The sequence below is a fragment of the Propithecus coquereli genome, unplaced genomic scaffold, assembly GCF_000956105.1.
Source record: "Propithecus coquereli isolate 6110/MARCELLA unplaced genomic scaffold, Pcoq_1.0 Scaffold644, whole genome shotgun sequence".
Taxonomy (NCBI): Eukaryota; Metazoa; Chordata; class Mammalia; order Primates; family Indriidae; genus Propithecus; species Propithecus coquereli.
Window position 1 is genome coordinate 50,368 of NW_012152441.1, and position 13,572 is coordinate 63,939.

At 40.6% G+C, this 13,572-nt stretch overlaps 1 protein-coding gene across 4 annotated transcripts in view; it reads right to left on the reverse strand.

The window, feature by feature from the left end:
* Nucleotides 1-3,410: 3,410 nt before the first annotated feature.
* Nucleotides 3,411-13,572, reverse strand: part of ZBTB21 (zinc finger and BTB domain containing 21) — a 17,390-nt gene continuing 7,228 nt past the window's right edge. For 2 of the 4 annotated variants that reach the window (XM_012659994.1, XM_012659995.1), the window contains exon 3: nt 5,097-8,851. In XM_012659994.1, the coding sequence (XP_012515448.1) occupies nt 5,644-8,838 (3,195 nt within the window). In that variant the 5' untranslated portion in view covers nt 8,839-8,851 and the 3' untranslated portion in view covers nt 5,097-5,643. Of the gene's footprint in view, nt 8,852-13,572 lie in introns of all 4 variants that reach the window. The other 2 variants (XM_012659996.1, XM_012659993.1) reach the window with 2 other exon arrangements.

A 13,572-nucleotide genomic window follows, 5' to 3' on the forward strand; every position in this document is an offset into this window, starting at 1 on the left:
GAAGAAAAAGATAAAACTTGGAACAAAGAACAGATGGGATAGATGGAAAATGAATAAGATTCATTTAAATCCAATCATACAAATAATCGCATTAAATGTAAATGATATAAATATCTTGATTAAAAGGCAGAGAATATCAGATTGGAAACAAAATCAATACCCAAATATATGCTGCCTAGAAGAAACACACTAAATATAACAACAGAAAGGTTAAAAGGATGGAAAAAATATACCATGCTAAAACTAATCAAAAGAACGCTGGTGTTATATTAATACAAACAAAGTAGGTTTCACAATAGATAAAGAAGGTCATGTTAAAAATGATAAAGAGGTAAATTAATTAATCCTCAACATTTATACACCTAATATCACAGTGCTAAAATACATGAAGCAAAAATTGATAGAACTAAAAGGAGAAAGAGACAATAAATAATTATAGTCCTCCTTCCCCTACCCCCTCCTTCTTCCTTTGTCAAAAAGCTATTAAGTAGATCCCTAGGAGGTGGGCAGTCAGCCTGAGTGTGGAAGGCAGGCCCAAGGGGACTGGAAAATTGGTTATTACAGGAGATTGAAGTAATGGGAGCTTGTTTTCTCCCTGTCAGAGAGGGGAGACACAAACTTGGAACAGGAGAGAGCGATAGAATGAACCCTGTTGAATTGGAATTGAAGCTATCGGTGTGAACTCATGGCTTTCTTAGTTCTTACAAGCACATGCCAAACACCGAGAGGATGTAAACAGGAGTGCAACAATCCCAAACTTTGCAAGCCTGTTACTGCTAAAAGAAAGGGCAAATCTAAGGTTTTCCAAAAAAACAGCAATTAGTGGCAAATTAAATGGCAGGGTTAAAGCAGAAGAAAGATTATAAAAATTATATTGTTTGTTCCTGGTGCAGTGTGTTCAAGAAACTTTAGGCAGAGGGTCCCAAAAAAGACTAGCTTAGGATATCGACAAAGGAAAACAAAACCATCAGAAGAGCCCAAGGTATGGAGAGTTGGCACCGATCAATCCAGGATGAGTCTCTCTCCTCTAATTCCCATTTTCCAGTCAGCTCGGTGGTGTTAATTTGAAATATCTGCAGTTCGGCCCTTCACTTTACAGGGAAAGCTAATGCATTTAATAATAACAAAACGGAATATATCCCAGTGTTATAGAAGAGCCTCATTAGAATGAAAAGAAAAACTACAATGTTGAAGTCTTCAAAAGTCATAAAACTAGCTTATCAGTCACTGTGCTGAAATATCAATGCAGGGTGCCTAAAAACTTTCTTTTTATGCATTTACCCCCATCACCTTAAAAACTAATTTGAATAGTAAAGAAAAAGGTGGATAAAAAATTACTAGTGTGAACAGTCACAAAAACGGTGGCTAAGCAAAGATTGTTGCCTGTCATATATTTGTGGTGCCCAAATAACTGAAGCTTTAATACAACCTTAATTCTATTATATTAATACAAGCAACCTGGAACTGGGGAAAATTAAATCTCGCTCACAACTCCTAGGTGGCTATTCATATTACCCACATAGATGGACTTAAATGCTACTAATCGTCACTATGAATGTGCAAAACACACCACTGAGAGCGTGACTCAAAGCAAAATACAGTACAAATTTATTGACTCCGATCATTCTTAGTCGAGATTTAAGCAAAGTAAACAGACAATAGAATTGGATACAAATAAGCAATGGATTAACATTAGACAGGAGTCCTACTTTACCATAAATTTTCAGTCCAAAAGAGCTTATTCCTAAATAAAATTGAACAATGACTGACTTATTCTGCTAAGGCATACGATGACAAAATGTACACAGTAATAAAACCACTCGTTTTTCTTTTAACAATAAGCATATATTCAATGAAACATGTGAAATAATCTTGGATTAATGTCAAAAGAAATGATCACCTTTTGAAAATTAGTATTAACCAAGTATAACTTCATGGAAAATCTGGACAGCACTAACAAATGACTAAAAAGCACTGACTTCAATTATTTTAAAGATTTACAGTAAAATACTTTGGTTCCCAAAAGACTGTTTCTAAGAAGGAAATTTTAAAACACCTGACATAACTCATTTTCCCCCTCCAGAATCTAAACAGTGATTTCGTTCTCTCCCCAGTCACGTGGCAATTCTGTGAGCTGGAGCACACGCCGAGACTCACCGAAAGAGCGTATTACACATTGTGAAAACGTCAAACTTCTTAAAGTGCTAAAGCCACAAAGAACCACAAAAGAGGAAAACCTATTTTTAAAACTTAAAGTTTAGTAGTCAGTGTTAAAGAATACTTATTAAAGGATGTCAGCATTATTTAAATCAATAATGCAGTTCACAATTATTGCAACATCAGTGACACACCAGAAATCGACAGTTACTTGTGATATTCCAGTAATAGATGAAATTTATACAGAAATCTGTTAGGAATGACACCTAATTATTTTTTTTATTAAGAAAATTTACTTCCTAAAGTTCCAGCCTGCTTCTAAGTTGTATAGCACGCCTGTGAGAACCCATGTTGAGGGGGCAAAAGCCAAGTTGCGACCTGCTAATTCTCGCATCTCTCCCTCACCCTGACTGGCCAGGCGGCCACAGCTACAGCCCCCCCACACCTCTGGAAACGGCAGGTTTTACTCTTGTCTCACGGCGGCTACTCTCGTTAGCACCAGTGGGCCTACATGCGGGTTTAGATGCTCACTGATTAAGCGCTGGGGCATATTTTTACAAAGAGAAGGCTAGAAATGATCCATTCCAAACCAGAAAACCAAGAACATCAAATCTTCCCACAAATGCAAATAATATCACTGTTGAATCGTTAGTTGTATATTTTGGTAAAATTATAAATGCACACTAACTAGTTTTACAGGTGAATGTTCTGTTAATCTTGAAATACTACTATTAAAAATGCACAATATTTGTTACCTCCATTGCTTACTTTGATAAAAACACATTTTATGTTACTCCCTCCTTCTCCCACATAAACCAAATGATTCAATAACAACTTCTCAGATTAACAAAGAATATATTAAAACATTTTACATTCTTTCCACAACTGCATAAAAAAGCAGGCATCCTGAATACTTACAAGGAATAACGAGCTTTCTACATTTGCAAAAATTAATTACAATCAGAAAAGATATTTACAAGAATATCTTCACTCACTAAAGAGTTGTGACAATGAAAGACCAACTTGTTTTACACCAAATATTTGCCTACCGTCTGAGATAAACATTCTTTAAAAACTGCTTAACGAATAAAACAATGTCTTTCATTATTTTACTTCTTAACATTTAAAATAGTTACATGAGTGCAAGCATATTTTATTTTTTTTAACCATCAAAATAAACTCTTTCAGCCTAATGCTTTTAAGGTACAGTATAAAAAGTAATAGAAAAACCAGAACTGCATTATAAATGTTTTTGGTTCAAAATTTTATTTGAAATCTTATTTTCCTTGCCTAGACAAAAATGTGAGCTAACAAGACAAAACACTGTAATTTTTAAAATCTAACAGATATGCAGAGCCTATATTTAGATCAAAAATATTTTTTAATTAACAATATTATCTTAAAAAATCTTGAAAACGTAGCATAAAGATTCAAGTCATGGGATATTGAATTTACAATGCTAAGATACTTTGTATTGTGGAATTATCACAGATACTCTAACGGCCATGTAGGTGATGATTACTCAGGGAAACTGTCTTCTTTTAAAGAAGTGACAGCTTACCAAGATGCTCAGAGTAATGCCACACTATACAGGGAATGAGTCCAATGCACAACCATCCATCCTGATGTTTCACATAAGGTCATATGCTTCCGTTTTATCTTTAAAATGCATAGATTTCTTCAAGAAAACAAAGATGGCAAGAATCAGTAACTGTAACTTAATCTTATTTTCCTTTGTCCATTAAATCTAAGAACAAAAGAAGAAGTAACTACTAAAATATTTTGGGACTTTTGTTTTTCTCAAGTGAAAGAATAAAAGGCAAAATTTCGTATATAATTTCTATAATGTACAAAGTCAATTACTATTTTATAAAAATGCTTGTGTTTTAAGAAAAAGTAAGAATCTTTCCTACCACTGGTATGGAATGCTGGTAAGGAGATTGATGGGTACAGAATTCTTTTCTGCTAGAGCATAAATTTCTTAATCACAGTTGACTTTTCTTTAATCTGAAAGAACAGCTTGTAAAAAATAAATTAAAAACTCAGAGTCTTAATCTGTATTACTGCCTTAGAAAAGATTTTGTAGTTCTAATAATATTTCTTTTATATATCTGACCAAGGAAAAACCTTCCCTTTGGAAACACTGCATTGAACTTGGATAACACCTACTGAAAGGCTTTTAATTACAACTTACACATAACAGAAAAAAAGCCCAAAACCTATGGACCAAAATAAGCAGCTAAAACTAATTTTGGACCGTTAATAGTGCTTTCATCCACATTTATGAAATATTAAGCACTGACTTAGAGCAGAATGGCTTCACTAATGACATTTTAACCACTATAAACTCCAACAGATTCTAACAGAAATTGTCACAAAAGACAGAGAGGCAGGAAAATGTGTATAATGTATATATTGTTCTTGAAAAGCATGTTGAAACTGCAGTGTGGTATTTCCTCCTCTGCTCTGAAAGTAAATGGTAATTTAGAATTTTAGATCAGCTGTGCTGACTCCAAGTGTTTGGGATCTAGCTAAGTATTAATATATGTCCTACCTTATTTGTTATACTAATGTTAAATTCAAAATTAGTGCCATGGTAGGTGTTTAGTCCCAACTACACTCAGATTTTCAATTTGTGACAGCATAAAGCAGAGGCCAACTGCTGGTCTGAACTTGCACTGTGAGGCAGCACACAGAGCACTTTATTACGCACGGCCGTACGCAAGCTCTAGTAAACTGACTTCAGGGGACTTCCATAAATCATGTTTCCATCTCCCAAGCCGTCCTTAGAGTTTAACCATCATTCATTACATTAAGTGACCGAGAAAGAGAGCAAGTTTTTGTTTATAAAAATCTAAGTGTTACTATTGCTGATTTAAATTTCTCCACAATTTTCATACAAAAAAAGTTCTACGTGACCACAAAATACCAAATATTTATTTTTATCAAGTGTCAGGATAACTTATTAAAGTTGAGGTTTATCATTTTTTTATTGCTAAAGTATTCTATGATCTAAATCAATACTGCCAACTACTCCACTTCTTCCTGTTTTTGGACTTAAGAACATGGTTAAGATTTTACTACAACTTAGGTGTCTGAAATAATCAAAAGAAGAAATACTTTGATAGTATTCCACTAATTACAAATCAGTAAAAAAACCGAAAACCTCAATTAAATGATTATGCTGACACCATGGAATGAGGAGAAACCATGCAAACCGTGAAGATGAATCCGATCTCAACGTTAATGAGGTCAAACCACCTTGTTCCTTGAAGGTCCGGGACCACAATATTTTAAAAAGTTTATTTCTGAAGTTGAGTAAGGTCATTACTAATACCAGTTTATCTCAAACTTAAATTCAAGCATAACAATTTTCAACATTTATTATTTTTTAAAAATATTTTGTTTCTTATGACACATTTCACAATTCAGGTTGAAATCTGGAGACTGCCCCCCATTTCATAATAGGCTAAAAGTGTTGGTCTTTCAATTGTGTGTTTGTTCATGACTCCAAAGACTAAATGCAGTCTTGAATGTCCTGTGGCAAAGTTTACACATAAACTGTCTTTTAAATGTGATTGCTGAGAGGGGTGGGGCGTGGTAAAAAAGGGTATCTGATTCTTGGGGTACAAACAGTTTCTCTGTGGCCGGAGTTGCATTTTCAGACAAGCCGGTGGGGCTGTCGGGCTCCAGGGGCTGGATCTTGGGCAGCGGCGGCGGTGGCGGCAGAGGTGGCGGTGAGGGCGAGTTTGTGGGAACGGGGCACGCTTCGGACTCTTTATGTGCGGATTCCTCTGTAGCCTGAGACATGTGCGACTGGAAGTGACTCCAGAGCCGAAAGTTAGTGCGAAAAGCTTTGTTGCACACGTGACAAATGAACGGTTTCACGGAGCACAGAAGCTCCTGGTGCCGCTCCAGCTGCTTGTGTGCCGTGAACACCTTCCCGCACTTCTCGCAGGGCCACAGGCTGGCGTCCTTACTGGGCCCTGCTTCGCGGGGGGCTGCGCTGGCCTCGGGCGCCTCTTCCTCAGCCTCCTCCACGGGCTCCTCCTTGACCTGGATTTTCAGTTGCTTAGAAAGACTAAGGTCTTCAGGGAGACAAGAGGAATCCTCCGAATCGAAGTTAACTTGCTCTGAAGAATCACTGAACACGTTGTCGTCTTTTGTGGTGACAACGTGGTTGACTTTATTTGGCTCAGGCTGGGCCTGGGGCCTCGAAGAGCCAGTCACGTCGCCATTGTGGTCCAGAACTGGCAGAGAGAGGTTTTCGGTCGGGGCCATGTTGTTCTGATTGTGGACTTCGACCTGGTGCCGCCAGATGCTGAAGGAGGACTTGAAGGTGCGCATGCACTCCAGGCACGTCAGCTTCTTATACTCACACTTGCTCTCGTGCTCGTGCTTCAGCTCGGGCGAGAAAAACCTGAGGCTGCAGTAAGGGCAGACGGTGGCGTTCCGGCATAGCCGCTCGTGGCTTCCTTGCTCTAGGAGAGAAGAGAGCTTAGCATTACAGAGGCGGCACTGGTAAACCTCCTTGTTCTCTACTGGACTTGCAAGAGGAGCATGCTCTTTTGGCTTAGCAACTTTATTTACTCCAAGGGGTTTTTCTCCTGGGTGCATTTTTATGTGCTGCTTAAATTGAGAAAGAAAGCGGTATGCTTTTCCACAGTAAGTACAAATGTACGCTCCTTTGGCTCGAGACCGCAAGTTCCTCTTGATGACTTGCTGTGCTTGGGAACTACTCTGTCCCTGAAAGCCAGGCTTGCCGCGCCTTAACTTAATGATCAGGGCTTTCTTAATCTCTCTCTCTCTCACTATGTCAATCAGCTTTCTTTGGAATTTTTCATCCAAAACAGCATGGGAACTAGAGGCTGGTGACGGGTTCTTCACTATGCCGTGTTGGGTCTGACAATGTGTCCACACTTTGAAGTTGGTGTGAAACCTCTTGTGACAGATGTCACAAGCGTAGGGCTTTTCTGGGTTATGGTACATGTTAGCATGACGGTGAAGACCTGCTGTTGATCTAAAGATCTTAAGGCAATGTTTGCATTTAAATTTTTTGTTTGGTCTCGTCCCCTCCAACTCACCAAATTCGTCTTTATTCAAATCAGAATCTGGGAAATCTGCCTCGAGGACAGTGGGGCTGGAGCCTTCCTCAAGGTTGTCCTCCGACACAGGAGAGCCCTGCTCATTTGCCTTTAACTTCTTAAAGGGCAATCTTCTGTCCGCTTGGAACCTCCTTTTTGCTGGGAGTCTGCTCATGTCTTTCTGGTCTTCTGTTTTGAGAGACAGGTCTCTTGTGACTGACGGTGACGAGGCTGCCGCCGCCGCGGCGTCTCCCACAGTGACGCGGATGATGTCTGAGGGATCCGACAGCGGGCTGCTGGGCTCGGTCTTTATGCGCACCTCGGTCACAGGAGAGGCTCCCTCCCTGTCTGTCGACTGAGAAGCGCTAAAGGACCTGAGGCGACGCGGCTGTAGCACCTGAGGCCTGTCATCTAGGGCTGGTTTTTCACCACAGTCTTTTAAAGATGACTTTTGAGATAAAGCACACAACACACTCCCTGGCGCATCATTTGACACCGAAGATGATCCCTGGGAAGATTTTGGATCTATGGAGGGTGAATAGACAGGAACCTGGCTATCCATGGACAATGACCGTCTGAGGAGACTCTTAACGAGTGGGCCACTCCTGTCGATGCTTTGGTTTCCAGACCCAGCCCCACTGGATGGGATCACTAAGCCTAACTTTGAATAGTACAACAAGTTTCTATCTTCACCTTGGCCACTTCCTTTGCTAGTTTCTTTTAATAGATAGGGAGTCTCTGACGAGCTACGGAGAGACAAAACAGGTGGCTGCGGTCTTTTCAAAGCTAGCTCTATAGCTTTTCCTTTTGGAAGCTGACCACTTACACCTGGTTTATCATCCATAGTTTCTCTGTCTTGCAGAGGTTTTGAAGGCAATACTGCATTTCTTTTCACCAAGCTGCTTCTATTAGGATCATCCAAAGATCCAGAATGCTCAAGAGACTTTGCATATCCCACAGAACTATCTTTTGGCCAACTCTTTTCAGTTAATGACAAATTGTGAAGTGGCTCAATTGGTTTTGGAATATGTGGCTTAATGATATTGGCCTTGACTGCAATGCTAGGTGAGGGCCGGGAAGTATGGCTTGGATCGGGTTGATTGTGGCTAACGGTTTTTCCTTGTGCTTCGTTTCTACTTTGACAAACAATGACACTTCTCTTTTGAGAACTGTTTTCGTCATCTTCTATAAACACTTTTTTTCTATTAGGACACGTTGGAAAAGGGGCTTGTGGTGTTTTAGAAACAATGTTAGTAAGAAAGGAAATCCCAAGGCTATAGCCAAGTTCTTGCACAGCAGCAAGGCTGCTCTTCTCAACAAATAAAGAGGAAGAATAAATGTAGTTTAAAACATTATCAAAAGCATCTGGTTCACAAAAGTCAAGCTGAAATACAGTTTGTGACTCATTTTCCTTATTTGTGAATAAACCCTGGAAGTATTCGCTGCTAGCAGCCAAGACATTTTTATGAGCTCGAAACTTCTGGTCTCCGACAATGAGCAGCACGTCGCAAAGCTGTCCTTTGAGGCGCTCCTCGTTGAGGGCGCTCAGGAGGGAGATGGCATGCGCCGGGTTGATGTAATGCAGCAATCCCTCCATGGCTCGGGTTTATCTAAAAGACAGAATGTAGAATTATTATGAATAAAGTGGGGCAAAGTCCTTCCCCACACGAAGGGCTCCTTGAGGGCAGGGAACATCAGCTGTCTTTTGTTAGGTGCCAATACTGTGTGGACCACAGGCTGACAAAAGCTTTTGGATGACAAACTTATTTAAATAACAGTGAAAATGTAAAATAAGCCTCAGGGCTTAAGCAGGTCATCATATTAAAATTAAAGAATTTTAGGAACTAAAGACTATAACAGAGGCATTGGTACACTATGAAAAAGGATGCTAGAACTTGGCAGGTAGATAGGGCAAACAATATTTGAAAATAAAGGCTTATTATTTAGGGATCTTATCCATTTGATGCTTGGTTCTATTACTTACTAGTTCAGACAGTAAGTATGAATTATCAAACCCCTAAAGTCTATAATTCTGAAAGAAAATAGTTTTATTCCTGTATATACTTAAATGTAATGTGAATTGTTAACAATGGGTTGCAGAGTAGAGGTCTCATTAGAGCTGTAAAAATAGGTAGGAATTTGGAAAAAGAGAAAAATCATTTGCTAATGACTACTGAATCCAAGTGTTTAATAAAGGTTAGAAGCATTACAGAACAAAAAAGTTTGTTTTCCTTCTTAGGCCAATTACCTTGCAATCTCCTGAATACTACTTTCTCACCAAATCACATTTTCAACATGAGCACAAAAGAAACATTAGCCTGGCTCTAAACGCAATTAAGGGGTTTAAACTGAGATTTCACTGACATTCTCTTCAAATCTAAAGAGGAGACGAGGAGGCTCAGCGGCCGAGTGCATGCTCTGGCACCAGACACTTGGCTGAGCTGCTGGCTCCCCCCTTGCTAGACAAATGTCCTTGGGCATTTGTCAGCCTCTGTGTGGCAGGTGCCTCGTGTGGGATGGGAACAGCAACTGTGCCCTCTTGCAGGGTTGTTGCAAAAATTTCATCTAAAGAAAACTCAACAAATGTTATGCAATTAACTTTCAGAAATTGCAGGATTAATAGGCATTTAATTCAGTATCAAAGAAAAAGGGTCCAGATTAAACCTACCATGCTCTCGATGAAGACAAAGCCAATTCACAGAGATGACACCCGACTCTCTGTATGTGACCTGTGACCCTTCACTTAGACTTTTGTTACTTAAACACCTCATCCGTTTCATTTGATTTTATAATGCCATCTTTTCTTTAAAATGTCAGAACATTTATTTTTAACATAAAATGGATCCAAAGTAACTAAGAATATTTGTGACAGTTTTATCTTTCTCAGAGGGCAAACTGTGGATGAACCAAACTTGGCCCCAGCACATTTGCAGGTTCTCTTCTGGCCTTTGCTGTCACCCCAGCCTCCAGGCTCTTCAGAAGAGCCAGAAACTAGAGTCTCCTAGGCTGCCAACCTGGGAGTGACCAAAATGGTATACAACCTCTTTAATATTATTCCAACTCCCAGTTAAGATGCTGACTCAATTTTACCGATTCACCCCAGAAGCATGAATTTGCTTCTGGGGATGATGCCTTTAGCCTGTCCACAAACAACTACCTTGGTCGGACTGCACCGAGTTTCTGTTCATCCCCGCCTACCACCTTTCATTCTGAATGGCAAATATCCCTTCCTCTATTTGTGACTGATAGAAATATTTTTCCTTCCTTTGTCTTCCCTGTTAGCCATTTTACCTTCTCCCTTAATCCTATTACACTTTCTTTATAACCATGCATCCATCCATTTGTGTGAAGAAACCCTTACTATCTTTCACAGAGGCCTGCAGAAAAAGAACCTTACAATGCCCGATGTAGTGACTCAACTATGTACTGAGCAGTTTTAGCACTAAATTTTTGACAAAGCTAGTTCAGGTGCTGCCACAGGGAAAAGCAACAGATGCAGAATCAAAAGCACAGTCAAGTCTTTGTCAAAAGAGGTTCTTAAACTCCATTTAGAGGTTTTAAGCTAGCAATTAAAAAATAAATAAAACAAAACAACTAGGACAGAATAGAAAATGTCAGAATGCACCAAATGCAGTAAGGCCCACTAAGAGCTTGAGAAACTTTTGTTTCAGTTATATAGTCATATACATACATATCTACACATGCAGCATGTACTGGGTTGAGATGTAAAATGTATTCCTTCCTGTGGGTCAGAGCCAGGATAGTCTGAGAGCCAGAGTTCCAGGCTAACCAACCTCTCTGGGCCTCAGTTTTCCCCACTATAAAACAGGGATAATAATAGCAGCTACCACACAACGCTACTGTGAGGATTAAATAATAATAATGGCTACCATTTATTCAGCACCTACCACACTTCAGATTGCACCAGGAACTGCTCGTGCCATTCGCTCATTCTACAGAATGGCATCTGAGAAGACCCAAAGGAGGCATGGATGAGCCTGGGGGGACACTGAAGGGAAGAATGTGACTGCAGAGGCAGGAGCCGAGGAAATAGTAGGGCAGGAGCAGGGTGTGCTGGGGGCTGTGGATGATGAATCCGAGGCAATGAGAGACAGACTATCTAGGGCTTGGGGGAAGCGCTGGAAGAGCTTTACTGTGTGAAGTGAACAGCCACTGGAAGATTCTGAGCCAGGACTGACAAAGACCTGAATTATGTTTTCAAAGGACTGCTCTATGTTGTTGAGAACCAACCACAGGCAGGGCAAGGGTGGAAGCTAGGGGCCGGCTCAGAGGCCACTGCAACGGTCCAGGTGAGAGGGGACTATGGCTGGGTCCCAGGTGGCAGCAGGGGAGGTCAGACAGAGCCACCACGGTTCCTAACAGACTGCCCGTAGGGGACAGAGAAGGTGAGGAGTTAAGGATTCTGCCCAAACAACTGGAGATGCAGTTTGATAGAAAAATCAGGAGTTGAGATTTCTTTAAGGAATTCAGTTCTGATATCCTCCATGTGAGCAGCAGCCTGTTCGTTAATGTCCTTTATGAGCATCCTTCCCTGCTTTACTCTCCTGCTTCCTTTCCTCTGCTTTCTGGGCCCACTTCTCAAATAAACATTGATGTCTGAATCCTTGTCTCAGGGTGTGCTTTTGGGGGAGGCCACACTAAGAGACCACTAGAACTTGCAACCACAGGTAAAGGCTATGGAACCGGGCGAAGACTAAACCACGTGAGATGTTCTACATGTGTGGACATGAAGAAAATGGTACTCCACATACCATCTGCACCCTATTGCCAAAAAGCAACAGTTTTCTCACTTTTCTTTGTTTAGAAAAGTTTCTTTCTTTATGCTGTCTTCAAATTATCATGATCCCTGTTTCTGCTCTAAAAAAACTGTTTCCAATCTCTTGAACTATAGGCTTCTATCTTCTTTGAATGAAAATAGCTGGGAATTATGGAACAATAATAAAGTCACTCAGAGTTAAGCTATAAGAGAAATATTCACTGTCCCTAAAAATTACGTGGGGTTTCAAGCTATTCATGTGACTATTACCTCCATTCAGAGTCATCAATAAGACTGTCTGCATGGACAGTGGTGAAGGATGCCCGCATTTCTGATACGGCCCTGCAGAATAACTTCACAGTACTTATTTTCCACTCCATGCACTCAAATGCTAATTGGGTACTTAATAATAGTTAATATTTGAGTGCTTACTCTGCCACATACACAAAAGTCAACACTTTTTAATTTATTAACTCAATATTTACAGCGACCCTAGGAGATAGGTACTATTATCATCCCCATTTGATAGAGGAGAAAACTGAGGCACAGTGAGGTAAGTACCTTGCTCTTAAAGTCAAACAGATAATAAGTACCAGAGCAGGATTCAAATCAACTCGTTAAGCTCTTAGTGCCTACACCATATTGCCTCTGGTTTCCTCTTTTAATTCTCACATTCTCTCTTCTGACCTAGACACCATCATCACCCCTGTTTTACAAATTAGGGAACTGAGGCACTGAGAGGTCAAGTAATTTGCCTCAGGTCATCCAGACAGCTGGGAGTCTGGTCCCAGAGCCCAGGCTCTTAATCATCAGATCACCTGCTTCTCATGGCTGGGCATCCGTCTAGGACGTGCGAGAACTCTACCAGGCGGGAGGATATCAATCTAACTAGCATGGCCCTGCCTTACAGAGCTTAAAGTCTTACGCAGGAACAGGACAAATCAATCTGCCGCCCTGGTCCAGTATGCTAAGTAGCACAGGATGTCTGCAGAGGTGGAGATGCTGTACAGATGATGGCATCGGATCCAGGTGAGTCGGAGGCCAGCAAAGGCGTTTTATAGAGGAATCAGGGAATGCAGGGAAGAGAAGGGCGAAGGGCATGTCAAGGGACAAGAGGAACATGGGCAACATCACAGGGACAAGACAGAGTATGAGGCATGCAAGGGAACTGAAGGTGGTTTCATCTGGTTGGAGCAATGGGGGCAAGCAGGGGAGGAGAAGGCCGGGTGGACTGTGGGGGCTGAAATAGGCCCTTTGAGGATTATACGCAGCAGAGTGACATCTGCATTCTCTCTGGTACCCCAGGATCTAGAGACTCTCGTGCCTAAAGAGACAGGAGAGAGAGAGCTGGACAGTGTGGATGCCTCGCCTTCATCTTAAGGCCTTTGCTTCTACATTTTAATTATTAAACTTTAAAAACAATGGCCCCTTTCCTGGTCTAGCTGCAAATACACAATTAACATTTTGTATTTTTATGTTTTAACAATAGGAGGTATATTTATTAAGCTTAACAATTAACAATATAAAATGCCCCATTAAGAATGTGGGCAAAAA